Source organism: Onychostoma macrolepis, chromosome 05 (genome assembly GCF_012432095.1).
Source record: "Onychostoma macrolepis isolate SWU-2019 chromosome 05, ASM1243209v1, whole genome shotgun sequence".
Classification (NCBI taxonomy): domain Eukaryota; kingdom Metazoa; phylum Chordata; class Actinopteri; order Cypriniformes; family Cyprinidae; genus Onychostoma; species Onychostoma macrolepis.
The window spans coordinates 21,433,601-21,452,226 of NC_081159.1; the positions used below are offsets into that span (position 1 = coordinate 21,433,601).

The 18,626-nt window shown below is 38.9% G+C and overlaps 2 protein-coding genes across 7 annotated transcripts in view; both read right to left on the bottom strand.

Annotated features, from left to right (window-relative positions):
• The window catches only part of nsmfb (NMDA receptor synaptonuclear signaling and neuronal migration factor b), a 38,529-nt gene extending 24,630 nt beyond the window's left edge, over positions 1 to 13,899 (bottom strand). The window contains exons 1-6 of one of the 6 annotated variants that reach the window (XM_058776930.1): positions 13,517 to 13,899; positions 5,964 to 6,020; positions 5,020 to 5,703; positions 3,532 to 3,604; positions 2,134 to 2,139; positions 444 to 512 (exon numbers count right to left, since the gene is read on the bottom strand). In XM_058776930.1, coding sequence (XP_058632913.1) covers positions 444 to 512; positions 2,134 to 2,139; positions 3,532 to 3,604; positions 5,020 to 5,703; positions 5,964 to 6,020; positions 13,517 to 13,550 — 923 coding nt within the window. In that variant the 5' untranslated portion in view covers positions 13,551 to 13,899. Of the gene's footprint in view, positions 1 to 443; positions 513 to 2,133; positions 2,140 to 3,531; positions 3,605 to 5,019; positions 5,704 to 5,963; positions 6,026 to 13,516 lie in introns of all 6 variants that reach the window. The other 5 variants (XM_058776928.1, XM_058776933.1, XM_058776929.1 and 2 more) reach the window with 5 other exon arrangements.
• Positions 13,900 to 14,071: 172 nt separating this feature from the next.
• LOC131541232 (leukotriene B4 receptor 1-like) lies at positions 14,072 to 16,372 on the bottom strand. The gene has a single exon (XM_058776847.1). It carries the CDS (start codon positions 16,366 to 16,368, stop codon positions 15,475 to 15,477), a length of 894 nt encoding a protein of 297 aa, XP_058632830.1. The 5' UTR covers positions 16,369 to 16,372; the 3' UTR covers positions 14,072 to 15,474.
• Positions 16,373 to 18,626: the final 2,254 nt, after the last annotated feature.

Below are 18,626 nucleotides of genomic sequence, written 5' to 3' on the forward strand. Positions count from 1 at the left end.
TTGTAAAGATATTAATTTCTTAAAAATTATAAAATAAAATCTTATTGACACCAACATTCTGAAAGGAAGTGTATATCTAACAATTGTGACTTTATTTCTTATTTTAAACTTTATCTCAGAATAACCACCTTTATTATTTACTCTGAAGTGGAAACCAGATTCTGTAGAAATCTCTGGGTTTCGATCAATAAACTGCTGCTGGCTTTCTGCTTGGTAAGCCAAGCATCACGATTCCACAGGGAAGTGTGCTATGAACGAAAAGCAGACCCTCATGTGTGCAGGATTGGAGTGTGGACTTTAAAGACCCGAGGGGATACACACACCACAATACTACACTAACACAGGACAACACAAAACACAAACACCACCTTTCCACTGTCTCATTCTACATGTGTGTGTTGAGGGAAGGGCTGTGACACAGGACACAGGGCATTAGACAGTACCTCTCCATCAGTGCGGTGGCCTCTTGCTCTCTTTTCCTCCTCTTTCTCTCTGCAATTCCACGGAACGCCCTGCTGGGACCGGTCACAGTGTTACAGGCTGTGGGTGTAGGTGTGTGTGCACAGGGAGCAGTGCGAGGGGAAAAAATCTAGAGTGGCTAGGAAGGTTCAAACCACAACAGGTGATCACCACCAACAGGTCAACGGGACACTACAGTCACGTACACACACTAAACACTATGACCACAGTGAAGTCAAGTGTAACAGACACTCAGTCACCAACCAGCACAGAGGATAATTTCCAGAAATCTGTAACATCTTTGTGGAAGTGGTTATCATATCTGCTGTGCATCTATTGTTTTTCACAGGGTGACAGAAAGTGTAGCCATCATTACTGACAGATGATGTTAAATCAAACCCCTGTCCTCAGCAGATGAGGTTAATGACAGCCCAGGAGCTACATTCAGACAGTGCGTGTGTGTGTGTGCATGTAATTGCATGTAGATGTGACTGCATCCTGAAATCCTTCAGAGCCTTGACAGACTGGCGACGGTCTTGGAACACTGCGTGCAAATCTTGAGATGAGTGACTTTTCTGGGGTATATTCGGGCTATATTTATATATTTCGTGTGCAATATTCAACACAGTTATGGCAGCAATCACCCTATTCCATGGCCAGTCTACTGTTTTGTCATATTTTTTAAAATATACATTGCATTATAGTCAAAACACAAGCTCTGTTCCAAAATCTAGTCAACTGTCTACCTATTATTTTAGGAAATCGTAGGCAGACTCCTGACACGAAGGCTATTCCTAAAGGTAGGTAGATTAATTTTTTCTGCTCTCTTACCCCTTGTTTTTAAGATACAGTTTAAGGCAGCATTGCAAATTTTGACTATAGTTTATTCAATATCAAAACTTCATAATTGTATTATTTTATGTAATTCAATTTTATTTTATTTTTATTTGTGTGCTCCAGGTGATTTAGACACTACAGTATAATTTTTGTAACTTATCAGTACGCATGAAAAGGTTTTATGTTATGGTGTTATTTTGCATTTCTTTCAGACATATCTACAATAAATGAGAAAGAAGTAGTATGCTAGTATGATATTTTGAATTCAGTCTTAGTCAAGTTCACCTGTACTTGAGCTAAGGCATCAACATACTGCTGTTTGATTCCTGTCCTTTTATTTTTACTATTAAAAATGCTTTTCAACAGGAGTTGAGTCTCCTGTGAGGTTTAAGTAGCATTTATGTGGCATTCAGAGTTGCCTATGAAGAACGTTCCAGATCAGTCACTTACGAGTTTCCATTTCAGTTAGGATGTTGACAATGGAGAGCAAGCAGTAAATCTCAGTCGGTTTTGAAATAGAGCTTTTGTAACTAATTTGTGGTTAAAACCTAGAAAACTTCAAAAGGTCAAGCCATCATAGTAGTACAACAAAAAAGCAGTTGAAATGTGATTAGTGACACCGGTCCAAGTGACTCACAATTGGTGTTGGTGTATCATGAGCAGTATTTGTGCTGTGTGAGACAGAGTTCCTTCATAACTTCAAACACTCTGTCTAATGCTGGTGGAGTGAGAGTTAACACAGGACAGGAGAGGCAGCAGCACAGAGGAGCAGAGGGTGGGGATGGAGTGATATGTTGAGTTTTTAAAACAGTGGGCTAATGAGAAAGGTATACTCACGATATTCTTTGGAGCCAAGGAAAAATGCAGAATAAAGAAGATAAAAAGAGGAAAGAGAGAGAAAGTGCTTTAACCATCACAAGAAAACACATGAAAAGCAAGTTAAAAGGTAAGGTATGCAGGAAATGCAGTTTTTCAAATATAAACACTGGATCGGTCTTATGAAAGGATCACCTAGTGCTTTATCACTACCTATTACAGTCAATTATCACAAAAAGTGGCAGCTCTACAGCCGACCACTGGAGAAAACACTGACATTTCACACAATTTGAAAGGGTTCTGAAATGAAAGTGTCAATTAGACCCAGCAAAAAGGGGAATGAATAAGTCAGAAGAGAAAGTGAATTAAGTAGCTGCAGAGATAGAAAAGTATTCATAGACAGAAAGAGGGATACAGTGGGAGGGGAAAGGCAAGGAGAACTGACATCAGATGATGAGGTGGGAGGGCACAGTGAGGTTGAGGGGGAGACAACAACCATGTCGGCTGGAGGGAGGTGGACTGCACCCCAGTGGGGGGGTCTCAGCCAGTGGGCTCTGTGATTAAGACTTCTGCCCGACAGGTGATAATTAAGCAGTCAGGCTGAGCGAGAGCGTCTGTGCACGGAGAATAATGAAGCCTGGAGTCACTCAAAAAAGAAAAAGAAAAACAAGGAAGATAGGAAACAGGAAGGAATGGAGGAAAGTAAGAGAACAAAGAAGGTAAAGAGAAAGAGGAAAGACAAATTGAAACAGGAAGGGGACGAAAAAGAGGAAAGGGAAGAGAAAAATGAAAGTAGAAGTGGAAAAGAGAATGCAGAAGGCAAAGAGAAAGAAAAAGTGAAAAAAGAAATGGAAAGAAAAAGAGGAAGAGAAAAAGGAAATGGAATAATAAAGGAGAAAATAAAGAAGAAAAGGAAGTAAACAAAGAAAGCAAAGAGCAAGAGGAAGGAAACAGAAATGGAAATGTAGAAAGATGAAGAGACAAAGGAAAAGAAAAAGGAAGTGAAAAAAGAAGGGGAAGAAAGAATAAAAGACAAAGAAAGTTGTAATGAGAATGAGGCAATGAGGAAGAGAAAAATGAAAGTAGAACTGGAAAGAGAAGAATGAACAGACAGAGGAACGGAAATTTAAATAAGAAGACTGGGAGAAAAGAGGAAGAAACAAAAGCCAGAGGAAGTTGAAGAAGGTAAAAAAGAGGGTCAGGAAAAGAAAGAAGATGGCAAAAAAGAAAAAGAAAGAGGAACAGGAATGAAAATAATTATGAAAGAAAGAAAGAAAGAAAGAAAGAAGTGAAATAGAATACCTCCTGTCCTCCCACATGCATGAGTCAGGATAGTTAAATTATATGTCTGCTTCATAGAGCAACCCCACTCAAGAGGAAGCAGAAGATTTGATGCAATGAATTCCCATGTTTACTCACGCTTGCATGGTGGTGGTCGCAGTCTGGAAGCTAAACATGTTCTCTTTAGGGAACCAGCTGTTCGTGTGATCCTCTGCAAACAAAAAGAGATAGCCTAAGCAAAGGTAACAGCCAGGTATGGTGTAAATCTCACAATGAATTAGGGCTGGACCAGAATATTTGATTATTCGAATATTCGTTCGGTGGGTTGGCATTCGATTTTCAATTTCGAGATTTGAATTTTTTTTTTTTTTTCCCGAACACCTGGCATCCCCCGCAAAATAGTTCTCATTCATGCTTGAATATGAATCGCCCATGAGTGAACGTCATGATTCAGTTCATCTGGAAGAGAAGACAAAAATGCCAAAGACCTCAGCTGTGTGGGAGCACTTTAAATTGAGTGAGGACAAGATAAAGGCAGTGTGCCAAATATGCGATTTGAAACTGGCCTAACACAACAGCACATCAAGTTTGAAAAAATCACCTGAGTTCTGTAAGTAGTACACCTAGTAGCCTATATTGTTGGTGTAAAAAAACAAGCTGCTTTTATCCGCCATGTTAATCAGTAATTTTACACATGATAAAAACTTGCACTTAATTTGCGATTATGGCAGTCATAAAAAACGTACACTAGCCCAGCCTAATAATAATTTGTATATAGGTACATCCCCAGGTATCGCAGCCAGTAGACTAAGTAGGTAGCTTCACTAGCTTGCAACCTTTATTTGAAAGTTTGACTTTGTAAAGAAATAGTTTGTTTATTGAAATATGAGCTGTCTATCCAGCCTAACATTACCTTGTTCTATTAAGCCTCCAGTTTGTTTTATTCTGTATAAGGGAATTAATTTAATTTTATTTAAACTGTTCGTTAATTAAAATGTGTGATGCTGTTATTGAAAGTATGCTACCATGTTCTTTATTTATTACAGTTTATTTATTAATGAACATTTATTTTTCGTTCTTCTTTTATTTAAATAGCCTACACTTTACGGTGTCAGTAATTACTGTGCTACTAATTTCTGAATTGGGAGTGATTTGTTTGTTAGAAAAATGTTAGGCTACCTTATTAAATGCATTACTCTTAACAGACCTGTGTGTTTTGTATCACTAGTGCAGTGTCCGCTCTCAAAAGCATATAAGCCCTGCCCGTGTGAGGTGCGCGGCTTCCGGCTCGCACTGTTCTGTAGTTTGTTAAAAATTTATTAATTCTGAACGTGTCGCGTGTCCATATTGCACCAAAATGCAACAATGTACTCACTTGTGTCCGCAGCAACACACCCGCCATGTGTAAAGTCGATTGGATGAACGGTTCTCGACATAATAAAAATGCAAATGCAAGATTCCTGCATTTATTAGAGAGAAGAATATGTACAGCCCCCTCCCTCCGAAGTTTCGAATATTCGGTGTTGATTACTACTGAAGCTTCGAAGCTAAAAAATGGTATTCGGACCAGCCCTTCAATGAATTAACCAATAATCCAACATTCAGTGATGGTGATCTTCTCCTTACCTCGATCTTCAGAGGACACACGGTCCTCACTGTACATCCTCTCGAGCTTCTTGTGCTGTTTGCCACCACCGTGAGGTGACGTCTCAAGGTCTAGAGAGCGCTGGCTCTGGCAGTGTGGCCGAATGCAGGCCACACAATCCGGCGTGCAATCCTCCCTCGACCTGCTCCGCCTCGACCCCCAGTCCCGGATGTTATGGGCGCTCCCTGAGCTCTGCAAAGGCTGCGTGAGAGGCGCATGGCTGTAATGATGCTGGTGTGTAGGGCCGTTGTTTCCGCGATGGTGGCTTCCTCGATGATGGCTGCCACGTAAACTGGAGGGAGCATTGGTTCTTGGTGGGTCTGTGGTCCTCTTCAGCACCTCTAGCTCCAGGCTCTCCTTGCTTCCCTGGCCTCCAAGCATATCTCGCTCCCTAGTAATGGTATAGACGCGTGCTGGCTTCAAAGAGCTCTCTACACACCTTTGATGATGCTGGTCCTCAGAAGAAAGGCTGCGTTCTACGGAGAGACGACGCTTGGAACAGGTAGGAAGGGGTGCAGACTGGCTGCCTGGCTGAACCTCTTCTTGACTGGGCTTGACTATGAGAGTGTGTTGGGAGTATGGCTGGAGGCTGTTATTGTTGTTCAGTCGGCTGATATCTGGGGAGTCTGTATCTTGACCGATGAAGGTGTCAGATAGCAAGTGATCTGGAGTGAGAGTCAGAAAGAGACCAAGATAAACAGATTTTTCATCATCTCGTCTCGACAAAGCAACAGGTGCCAATCAAGTTCTCCTGTAATTATCAATTAAAGGATGACAGGGTGAGTGGACAGAAGTGGAATTAATGTTGAAACTGAATGATGATGCTTTCCTAAGGCAAGTACTAATACATTTAAGCACTTCACAAGGAGGAGACAAAAGACTTGAGGACAAACGAAGGTAGAGCATGAGGTGGAATGGACCTAACCTGATCCGTTGCGGTTCTCAGGGTGTGTGTGAGAAAGGTACTCTCCAAATGCTCGAGCTGCTCTGCAGAGAGACAAACAGGAGACCAAATCAAAGAATGGAGATAGAACTCTCTGTCTTGATGCACTTTCACATGCTACTGCTTTTAGTTCTCAGTAGTCATTCTGAATCTAGTTGTTAAGTCTGACGTCATGCATCACAGTTTCCAGGTCCAAACGCTCTTTCGATCTCAAAGCAAACAACAAATGGTGCTATTATAAAGTCACAGACAGTGTGATGTAGTGCTACCGAAAAATCCTCTTAACCTTTACTAAAATCTCAGCTGGTCAGATAGTGATTCATATTTTCTCAATCATTAAAATACTGGTGCCAGGAGAATGCAGTGTACACGATTAGTTTTTAAAAGCTGAAAGGTACAGTGCTCATAAATGGCTGCTCTCACTTGAAATGCCACAAAAGCTTGGACCTGGAAACAGTATTCAATACATCACGTCTTAGCAAGCAGATCGTTTTTCATGAAATATTGCAAACAGCTTCCATATTTCATATCCATATCGGTGGAACTCTCTGTCCTAAAGTGTTACATAGAGACATTTACAGACCACTAACTTGATAAACCAATTTTAGATATTTCCCTTTGCCACTGACGTGATTGAGTGATTTATGGTTTCGCATTTAAATACAACGTCCTCTTCATAATTTTACTCACTGGAACACTGTGTGAGATGTGCAGTCAAGACTAAATACTGTTTTTTCCTCTTCATAAAAAATAAGACTACAGGTCTAACTCAGTATATTTCCCATTTGAAAACACCTCACAAGTGAAAATGAGAAACATTAGCAGATAATGTCACAAGATGTGGCTCTAATTTAAACTGGGCTACCACACCTGCAGATGCTTTCAGAAAAATGCAGAATTACTCCACATCCCATAACTTGTTTGAGCAATGAGGTGTAAAGCACTGAATGAAATCTAGATACAACCGGCTTCCAGTATGAGGTCACTCAGCTGCTCTGGCACAAGAACATGGCCCCCTTATGACTTGCTATATAAAGAGAGGGAGAGATAGCTCAAGAAGCATAGCAAGGAAGATTGGTTGGTTATAAAGAAGGAAAAAGGAAACAAATTTATTAGTAGATCCATGTGTTCTCAACAATAAAATACAGGTATCAAAGAACTCTTTGTGCTACATTGCCATACCTTCCTCTGGTATGATGACCTTCATGCAATGTTTGAAAAAAAAAAAAAAAGGCTTCCAAAATTCTGAAGTCCATTGAAAAAAAAATTAAATAGAAAGGATGCATTTGCACTCCCAATGGCCCTTAGCATACCCAGATGATTTATACAAATCCTTAATGCATTCGAAGAGCTGCTACACTCCATTATCAAATGCATCACTCCACCTCTTAACCATGGGAAAGACTTACACAGTATTCCCCTCCTGTGTGGCACAGCAAGAACACAACTAATGTATCCTAATTACTCACATATGCTGGGGGAGTAAACCAACTACAATGTACAAATGAAAAATAGCACCAAACCTGTTTCACACTCATTGTCTTTAATTTACTTCCCAGCTAATGATGCCTTCCCACACAAGCTCACTAAATATGTAGATTCTAACATGCATAAATACACTGTAGCCCACCTCCATCCCTGCACCCTTGAGAAATGAGGAAGCTACACAAATGCACTTAGATGAAAATGGTGAACTGACACAAGCACACAAACCCATAATCAGCACGCTATTGGCAAATTGTGCAGTCTCTGCATTTCTCTAGGGATGCTGTGAAATGGGATGGTTCTGTTGCTGGAGTAGCCACGCTTTCCTGCAACGACACTTTGAATAATTAAATAGTAGCCAGCATGTGCATCCCTCTCTCTCCTCACTCAACAAACTCTTCTAACAGATGGGAAGAGTGGTGGAGAGTGGAATCATCCAATCACTTTCTCATTATTCTTCTCACTGTCTCACTCCACAGTACCAGGAGTAGATACAAGCTAAGTGTTTTAACATGTAATGGGGCGAGAGGTCAGGGGTGAACTAGAACTAAAAGAGAGCACAGCGTTTGTGTTATGATTTTACTGACATGGTTAACTTGAAATGGACTATGTGGTGCTCTTAAAATAACACGTTCGGGGTCTAGTCAGTGAGGAGGTGTGTGGTCAGGCAGATAGCAGGAGGAATAGGATGGGGCGGCTGACAGCAGAGAAGGAAGTACAACGCAGAAGGTTGCTGGGAAAAAGTTCCCTGCTAGGACACAAATCATTTTCAATGAGATTGCTGGGCGGAACTCAGAGAGGGAGCAATCCCGTAAAACTGCTGTGAATGTGAAATAGATAAGTGAAGTGGGTGTCTGAGGGCAATGTGCCAGAATTCAAAGCTTAAATGGGCTGGCCTAGTAGAAACTTTTTATATTTACATCAAAATTTAGTTTGAAAGCTGGTGTTTTTAAAAATCGGGTTCTACCTTAAAACCAGGTCTTCATCAACTATTAATTAAAGGGATAGTTCACCCAAAAACAAAACAAAAAAAAATATCCCATAATTTACTTACCCTCAAGCCATGGCTTTCTTCTTTCAGGGGAATACAATTGGAGTTATATAAAAAAATGTCTTGACTCTTCCAAGTTTTATAATGGCACTGAATGGCTGTAATTTCTAGCTTCCGCTAACTGTTGTACATGTGTACACAAGAGAGTGGCGTTATCCGCTGGACACCACTCTTTCGTGAACGCAGTACGAGTTAGCAGAAGCTAGAAATTATGGTTTATTAAGTTTTAAATATGGATATTTTTATTGCACAAATGCATTGATTCGCTTCAGGAGGCCTTTATTAACCACCCGGAGCCGTGTGGAACACTTTTTATGATGTAGGCCTATTTATGCACTTTATTAGACTTCTATTGGACTACTGAATATCAACAACCATTCATTGCCATTATAAAGCTTGGAAGAGCCAGGAAATATTTTAATGTAACTCAGATTGTAGTCTTACACCTAGGATGTCTTGAGGGTGTGTAAATCATGGGTTAATTTTCATTTTTGGGTTTTAATAGGGTTTTTTCTTTAATAGTTTTACAAACTACATACAAAAAACATTGATTTAAAATATGTAGGCTATATGGCTGCTTACTATATAGTTCATAAAACTGGACAAAGTAATATTTTTCACTTGAAAAACTTTTAATAGATAATGATAACATTATTAATAAAAATAAAAATATGAATAGTAAAAAAGTTATTACATTGTCATCATTAATAACTGGAATATTTGGATATTTAACGTAATTATACTAACATTGGTTGTGAATACATGTAGGGCAAGTGCAAAAGCATAGTGTATAAGCTAAGCTATCAGGCCAATCGGGTATCTTCATTCTATGCTAGCATGTAAGCTTACTAAAACAGACATTAAATGGTCATTATACTGTAACATAGTTCAAATTACATAATCATAATGTGATTTGGGGATTGTAATCAGGCACTAAAGAGAGCACTCATTAAAAGTTCTCTGTGCCAACAGGATGACTTGGGGTCCTAATGGAGACCCGATTTCTCATTATACTGACATCCTGTTATAACATCCCAGTACTCCCTATGGTTAGTCCATTCTATGGCCGGGCCATGTTGGTCACTAGTTAATGTAATGCTCAAATAACAAGATATTGCAATAAATCTGCACAAAAGAGATGACCCACAACTAACATTCAACATCAAATCTGCAATAAGCTGTTTAACAGGTACTGATGGTGCTAAAGATGAGCCAGGAAAAGACAGCATCCCTCATTTCTTCATTTATTTTCTTATAGCAATAGTTACTGGTACACATTCAAGCACTGTTCAATTATTTACTGTATATGGCTTGTTTCCAAGTATCAGGCCACCACGGGCCTCTCAGCTGGAGGTCCCTGACGGTCAGAGGCCCCCCATCACTGACCCTATTGGCTTGTTTTATAATCTATCCTTTGTTAAAGATGGTAACAAGGAGTAAAGCAAGGAAAGCGATACCGCATCCCACACCTTCACAGCTGAACCTCAAAAATGCCTGTGTTTGTCCACACTCTGTAATTCATTTGCGCTTCTTGGAAATCCAATTGTTCTGCGTTAGTACCTTCTGACTAAGAGCGGAGCACAACCAATTACCTAGGATAGTTTACTGTTCTTTTTTTAAACTGAACTGATTAAAAACAACAAAGCTACGCAGTTGGAGAGAATTAAGATATGAATAATAAATACTGGGAAGCACTAGGGTATGAGATGCCCAAATCACTCACAATCTTATTGCCCCTCTCTCTCACACATACAGACTAGCCTTCGTCTCATGCCAGTATGTTTGACGGTGTAGAAGCATGTACATCGGGCAGCATCTCTCATGTTTTCAGCCATGTGACAAAATGGGGGTAGGGAGAATGCAAGGGAACTCAGAGAGAAGCGTTTTAACCATGTTACCTAAAGCAGATACTTTAACCAAGACTGCTGGACGAAAGCCCTGTGGTGGTCCAGAAGAAGAGGCGGATGACTAGTGACTCAGATGAACAACAATGAAGATACGAGCAGATGTAAAAACAATAAAAGCCCCACCGTGGACTCAAATACACACTGGCATATAGATCGAAAGCGCGAGGCTTTACAAAGACAGCATGGGTAATGGAGAGTAGAGATAACAAAACCTGGAGCTGTTCTTGCACTTCTGTTTTCAGTCGGCTGTTCACGCACAATCGGATCCAGGAATGACTGCTTTTGCCCTGGGTGACACTGACTTCAGCAGACCACTTTGGTGTGCTACACTAATTTAGTAAAAAGCAAGTACAATTTGTTCTTGAATGCCTCAGCGCGCATTAACCAGAACACCCGTGTGTGACATGACCCCTTTCTCTCGCTTTTTCTCGTCCTCCTCCTCGTTCACTCGCTTACAAACCGTGTTCTATTTGCTGATTTGATTTCTTAGTGTACCGTTCAGACCATAATCTCACACTGTCCTCACTGCCATCTAAGAGTTTTTGTCACTGACAGCTAGAATTTATGTAAGCTTGTAGTGTGAACTAAACAGTGAGTCATATTCATTTTGAAAATGCTCAACATCTGCCATTGGCATTCAGCTTTTAAAATCTCCACATTAGAAATTCATTAACACTTAATGAGCAGGTCTCTAAATTAGTCTCACTAGCAAACATTTTAGCTCCAAATGGCAATCGACCAAAATGTCCCAGCTGATCCATTCCAAATGTTCGAGACCTTTCAGAACTCAAAACTCCCCCTACAGTACAAAAAGGCCATTTATTGGAACTAAGCTGCAAAAGAGCTTATTCAGAATGCTTCGGTGGGCAACTTGGCTTGCTCATTAGTAAAACAAGAGGAGAAGGGAGGATATTATCATTCAGAAGAGGAAAATATAGCACATTATTCCAGATGGTATAACTAACAAGCAAGATGTGGGAGAAGTTTGCCAAACTTTGTGCTGTTTTGGCTGTGGGGTAACCTCAACATCTGTGTACAGCCTTCCAAAAAATCCCAATGTTAGAGTGACTAAAGTTTCTTTTAATAAGATCCCAAATCACATCAGTCCGACCAGTTTGTGCTGTACATTTCACTGTTTAGTCAACCTGTCAATGTCATGCAGGCTTTCTACAGAGGTGAACCAACTATTTTAGACCACCTATATTAGAAAATCTAGTCTGCAAGTAAACATCTCACAAATGCACGTCATTCAATAATACATTTAAAAATGAGACTCAGTAACAAAAAAAAATTGAATCACAAAACACTAAATTATAAGATGATGCTATAAAACGACAACAATTCTTGAAGAAAATAAAAATATATGATAAACATTGGAAGAGCTATTTTATTTATTGGTTTTCTGATGCAATAACTCCATAAAACATTAGCAAAAAGACATAAAAACACCATGTGTCCCAGCCTGACCCAAAGCATCACACACATCATCACACACATATAAACATACGAGTTTTTGTTTAATCTGGGCCTCCCTCCAGTACAACTGCAGGTGGTCTCAAGATTTAAGAGATTTTACTTGTAGATCTATAGCCTCTCACTGCGTAGCTCTAATTGGCATCGGGTTGTCATTTTAGCGTGGCTCCCACTTTCTGTCTGTGTCTTTGGACGCAGAAGAAATTTGAACCTTTACACTCTAAAGCTGGAAATAAAGAACACCTCACAAGTAATGCTGTTGTCAAGTAGCCACATCGGGCTCCCACAAGGCCTATGTAGTGCAGTTCAGTCCATATCCAAACAGTCTGTATAGGCATCTTGCACAATAGTCTTCTGAGAAAGTCAATTAGGTTGAAGCAGCAGTAGAGACATGGAGGAAACTCACTGGAAATGATCACGCTTTCCTCCTGTCCAGACTCAGAGTACATTTCTCTGTTCAAAGCATAAAGCACATAATGAAGTGCTGCTCGACTAAGTCTGAAACTGTCAAGCATCACCCAGCTAAACAGATGGATTATAGAGAGAGGATGAATACAGCATTAATCACACTGTCACTGTAATGCAGAGGAAGTCTCAAGGGCCAGTCAGAAGTTTGGTGACAGCTGATTCAGGAAAAAAGCAGTAATGTCATGGTGAATTCAGAAGGTTGTTAATGGTCATTTACAGCGTGTGGACAAATCAACGAGTGACTAACTGTTTGACTCAGTGAGGAAGTCTCTCAAAGACTCACAATCATGTTGGTTAGGTCCAGTCACTTCACAAAACTCCAGATGAAGTATAAAAACAAACAAACAAGTAAAAAGAACAAAGAGTCTCAGTAAAGTAGGCCTAATCTAGTGACTTCATGACGACTGAGAAAATCGCTAGCTGTGACTGAGTGACGTAGTGTCATGGAAAATCAGCCTTATGGATATTTATATGAGCAAACGAAAACGAAATGACAATGAAAATAAAACTGTACTGAATTTTAAGTCAGTAAATTGATTAAAAATAACATACAAAATAATAATAATCCAAAAAATATTTTTTGTTTAAGCCTAATCACCAGGATACTGTAAAGTGATGAATTCGGAAAATAGCATATGATGATGGTGATAATAATAATAATAATAACAATAATAATAATTTTCATAGTCATCATCACCACCACCAGTATATCATCTTATAACAAGGACAACAACAAAACAAAAGCAAAAACAACAACAAACTTATAATAAATATTGTCACTGATGTTAGCTCAACAGTAACTAAACTAAATTTTTGATTCTTACTGAGCAAACTAGTCCCAATAGTGTTGTCACGACAAAACACCATAAATAGCCTAATTTAATTTACATTAAAAAGCCCTTATAAGTAATTTAATTCAACATTTTTTTTTTTTTAATAGGCTACAAAGTTACTAGCAAGCTAGTTATGTATACAAAGTGTCGTCAACAGCTATAACAGCCTCAGGAACTGTCACTGACACATTACTGACAGATTTTTTTCCGTCGTCAACGGCAAGGAAACTATGATATGAAGTGTGATGAGATGTGATAGTTTTGTGCATCTGCACATGAGCCTTCATGAGACGTGCTGCAGCGGCTGAAGAGACTCACCTAACTTTTGCGGCAACAGAAGAAATCGCATCATTCCTTAAATTCTTCTTCTTGGACACGGCAGTTCCCATGCTGCAGTGAAACCACCAGTGTGTAAAAGCAGCTCATTCCACTCGTCACATCTGCAATGGAGGAAAGAAATGCACAATGCAAACAAATCATCCGCAGAGTGGAGATACGATCTCCTCCTCTCTCTTCTCCCTGATTCAAACTGCTGCTCAGGGTCTGTGTCAGATGTTCCGTTTGCTCCTCATGTCCAGCTGAATTTCACTAGGCTAAGTGAAGTTTATGTTCTTTAGTGAGCGGAGTTTGAGCTAGTACAGCAACGTGAAGAAGGCTGCGCTGCTAGTACGCCAGATTGTGCTCACGAGCAGCGCACTTGCTCTCTCTCTCTCTCTCTCTCTCTCTCTCCTCAGTTTCTCATATTGGTCCAGATAAAACGACAGTGGACATTACGGAAACTAGTGCCATATAAGGGAGAAGTGGCTCATGTTGTTATTTGGCGTCAGCTTAAAAGTGGACAAAAGAAACGAACTACGGGTACAGTGTGTTTATTTATGAAAGTCAGCTTCTGTATATGCACATGGTATATATCTTTCTATTTTATATACAAAAAAACAAACAAACAAAAAAAAATAAAATACACAGACATTGGACTTTTCCACCAGCGGCCTATATTGCCCAAGAAAAAGATGCAGTTCATTAAACACATTGACCCCAATAGCCATTGATGGATTTTTAACAGAATTTAAGCAATTTGTAAAACAGCAAAAATGTAAAAGGTAAAAAAAAAAAGTAGCCTACTAATCCATTTTTCCGACCAGAAGATAGGCTGTAAAATAATAAAATGTGTAAAATTAGCAACAATATTTAAATCACACAACTTTCCACAATAAATTTGCCTCAACCTAGCAATTGTAAAAAATTGTCATGACAGACAGTTAAAATTTACACTGAAAAAGGTGCTGGTTTTGGGTTTACTTTGAAACAATTTTCACTAAAAATTGCTAGTATATTTCACAAAAAAGTTAAAAAATAAAAACTGACAAAGACACAGCAAGTAACACATTGAGCTTAATGTGATTTTTTTTTTTTTACGTGGAAAGTCTGAAACAGTACTTTCTTGTATAAACTACTCAGATAACTCTTTTTTTTACAACTTTGAAAAATATGTTTACAGACATAAACCAAACTGTTGTATAACCACTTTCATTTAAACTTCAATTAACTTCAAACAACAAATTACAACAAAAGAATAAGTCTTTGTTGGCATCCTTTTTCTTTGTGTAGAGGTTGAAGTTACTTTACTGTGTGTTCAGAAAGTCTCTTTTGTGTTTCTCTTTAAAAGCTGCAGTCAGAAGATCAAGTGTGGTTAACCTGCCTCAGCATGACCACATTCCTTACCAATTTTGAACAGAAAGGCTTACTGAAAATGTTCATGCTACATAAGACAAGAAAGCAGAAGATATCATTGGTTGCCTTTAACAGTCCTGTTACAGGAATACTTAGTGGCTAATTGTAATAATTTGGGAATGGAGAAGTATTCTATTCAGGTTACAAGCCGAGAAAACACAAATAGGATATGATGAAAAATTTGATATGCACTTCCTTTTACACGCTTAAAAATAAAGGTGTTTCACGATGCCATAGAAGATCCTTTTCTGTCTAAATGGTTCCATAAAGAACCTTTTAACATCTGAAGAACCTTTCTGTTTCACAAAAGGTTCTTTGTGGTGGAAGAAGGTTCTTCAGATTATAAAAAGGTAAGAAAGAGATGGTTCTTTAAAGAACCTTTGACTGAATGGTTCTTTGTGGAACCAAAAATGGTTCTTCTATGGCATCGCTGTGAAGAAACCTTTTAAGCACCTTTATTTTTAAGAGTGTAGGCACAGTTCAAAAGAAAATAATTACCATTAGACTCATATACCACCATAAAAGCTTCAGAATTGCTTTACAGTTTACACAGTCTCATTCTGATGTTGTAGCTCGTCTGAATGCTGTTTTCTTCTGCATCGCAGTGTTCGAGCTGAAAAGGCATAAAGAAAAGGGTTCACGCAACTGTTGATAAAGAAAAGAGCCCCGGTTACATTGTTGCTGACATCTGATTCCCATGACACTGCCATTAAGACCAAGTTGTTGATCACACAGGGGGTGCTGAATATAAAGAAGGCCACTACGATTCTGATGGCCAGTTTTGTCAGCCTGTGGCTTTTGAAGGAAGATGACCAACTTATCCGTTGATGAAGTCGAAGGTAGAAGAACAACAGGCTGAAGAAAGGAACAAGAAACATCACTAGAGTCTCGATGAGTAAGACAGCAACTTGGTCTTGTTTATTTCTATAATCCTGATAACAGTGTAAAAGCCTGTCCTTCTTCTTCTTCACATTTCGGAAATAAAGCGCATAAGAACCCAGAGCTCCACTTGATGTCCATATCCCAAAAATCAGCCCCTTTTGGCCCTTCTGTCCAAGTTTCGCCCATCGCTGTGGATACAGCACCTGCAGGTACCTTTGCACACTCAACAAGGTGACAGAAAGCACACTACTGTAGAGGCTCCAGTACACGACATAGGAGAATAACTTACACAGACCTTGACCAAAAACCCAGCCGTTCAGAAGGGCATAGATCCACACAGGCAGAGAAATCAGACTCAGTAGATCCGAGACAGCCAGATTCAGCATCAGTTTTGGGGTGAAACTGCCCTCCTTTAAATGTTGGGTGAGCATGACCAGCACCGCTATATTACCTGGTACACCCAGAGCAAAGCACAATCCCAGAACAGTGCTGGATACTACCACTGAGGTACGGGCAAACTGAGAGCTGTTAGAAATGTTCTGGTACTCCATGGTCATCTGCCAATTGGTGATGTGAATATGAAGATTGAGGTTTGCTCAGTAATAGTGAGGAAGTAGTTTCAGGAAGTGAACTTTGATCACAATTGTCGTCGTGTGGAAAGATGTGCAAAAGTGTGAAAAAAAAACAGTGCAGTTAAAAATTATTTGCACACTTTTTTTTAAATGTCAATCTAGCAATATAAGGCTGTGCATGAATGCAGTGTTTGTTTTAATTTAAGTAGCATTTCCTTCTAAAAATGTTAATGTATTAAAGTTATGTGTTTATAAGATGTTAGCATTGAAACCTCGGTGACCTTGCACACAGAGCACATTTCCCATGGTAAGCAGCCACAGTAGCATATGTATGCAATATCGCCCAACATTAGTTATGAGTTATTAGATTAATTTTGCCATCACATAACAGTTCATTTTAACAGATCTGAAAATGAATAAAGTTTGTAATCTATGATTTAGATTTTTTTTTTCTTAACAAAATAGTATAGTTTTTTTAATATCGGCTGCTGAAATACTCTACAAAAAACATTCTGTGATTGTCTAAAAGTTTATAAACAAAATAACATGCTTGTATATTTTGTGTGTTTCTTTAGCATTATGTCTACAGTATAATAATTATACAGTATGTAGTTCCTCTTTAGTAGTGCTTGTGCATTTCCCCCTTGCATGCTATGTGTGTTTTGTATTTAGATTTTCAGACATGAGTCAGCTCATCAGAGCAACAATATCCATGAATAAACTGTCTACAAAAGCAATGTCAATAACAGCTCACGTTTTTACAAAGCAATGACCTTCAACCTAATGTCATCCTTATTCTTAAACTGCACACATAAATCCAAGGCTGTGGGGAAAAATTGGTAAGAAATTTAATTTTGAACCTTTGGATGGGTTCTGTTCTGAGGTCAGGACAATGCTAAGATACAGTATATTCATGCAGAATTGCTTAGTGTTTCCTGCACTGTGCACAAGTGTAGTCTATACATCATGCTAATACATCCATCCAGAAGGCTGGTGTAGTGATCGGATAGCTCCCTCTAGCACACAGAGAGCTGGAATCACTGGGAATGCAAAACAGGAACGTTCATCACCTTCTCTATAGGAGTACTGACTTATTTATTGCCTCAGATGATTTCATGCATAAATGTGCCAGAGGAAATTTCTAAGGCAGCAAGTAACCACTTCACCTTCACTGATGCTGGAACTGGCATGACTGCTGTAGAAATAAATGTAGAAGAATATCATGTATGATATAGGCCTAAGTATGTTTTAACTAGATTGCACAATATGCATAACACATACCGTTTATAAAAACGTTGGTATCTGTGGTTTACGGGGACACAAATTTGTTTAATGACATGGGTATGACAGAGGTATTACAATTTGAAGGTGTTTTATGAGGACATGTAATTCAAAAGGCTTAAAAAACATACTAAATGGTGTAAGTGTTTCCTGTAAGAGGTAGGTTTAGGTGTAGGGTTGGTGTAGGGCAATAGCACATACAGTTTGTACAGTATAAAATTCATTACGCCTATGGAGAGTCCCCATAAACCACAGATACCAACCTGTGTGTGTGTGTGTGTGTGTGTGTGTGTATGATTTACCACCCACATTATATATACTGTGTATATATATATATATATATATATATATATATATATTTTTTTTTTTTTTTTTTTCTATTCATATCTTCATCTACTCCCTGTTTGGATGCTACATGATTATTTGTCATTGAAATATGATTTAAAAAAAACCCTCTTGCCATTTTTAGACTTGAATAAAAAATACTTTGCATACAGTATGTATTTAAATTTAGATCAGTGACGTTAATGCAAACACTTCGCTGTAACTTGCCACCCATACTGGTCTTGCTAAACAGCCTCCAGCGAGGCAAGCGGGCATGTTATGATTACTCTTGTGGTTTGTTGGGACAAAGTAATGAGATTCTGTTTTGGAACTGAGACAATTTCAAATTGAGGCCTTTGTTTCAGCAAATATGATATATTCCATGCAGCAGGTTGAAACAAAACACACACACACACACAGAGAGAGAGAGAATGACATAGAAAACGCTGTAAACAAGCAAATTAAATTGGTGCCTGAGGTGTGGTGAATTCTTCCTGCAATAATGCAAAATTAATTTTCACTGTGTCAGAGATGTCTCTGATTTATTGTTTGCTGAACTGATATAGAATAAGGAGAGAACTAAATCAGATGACGCTGCATACCTATCTAATTTCATCAACAGAATGGAGTGTGACTTT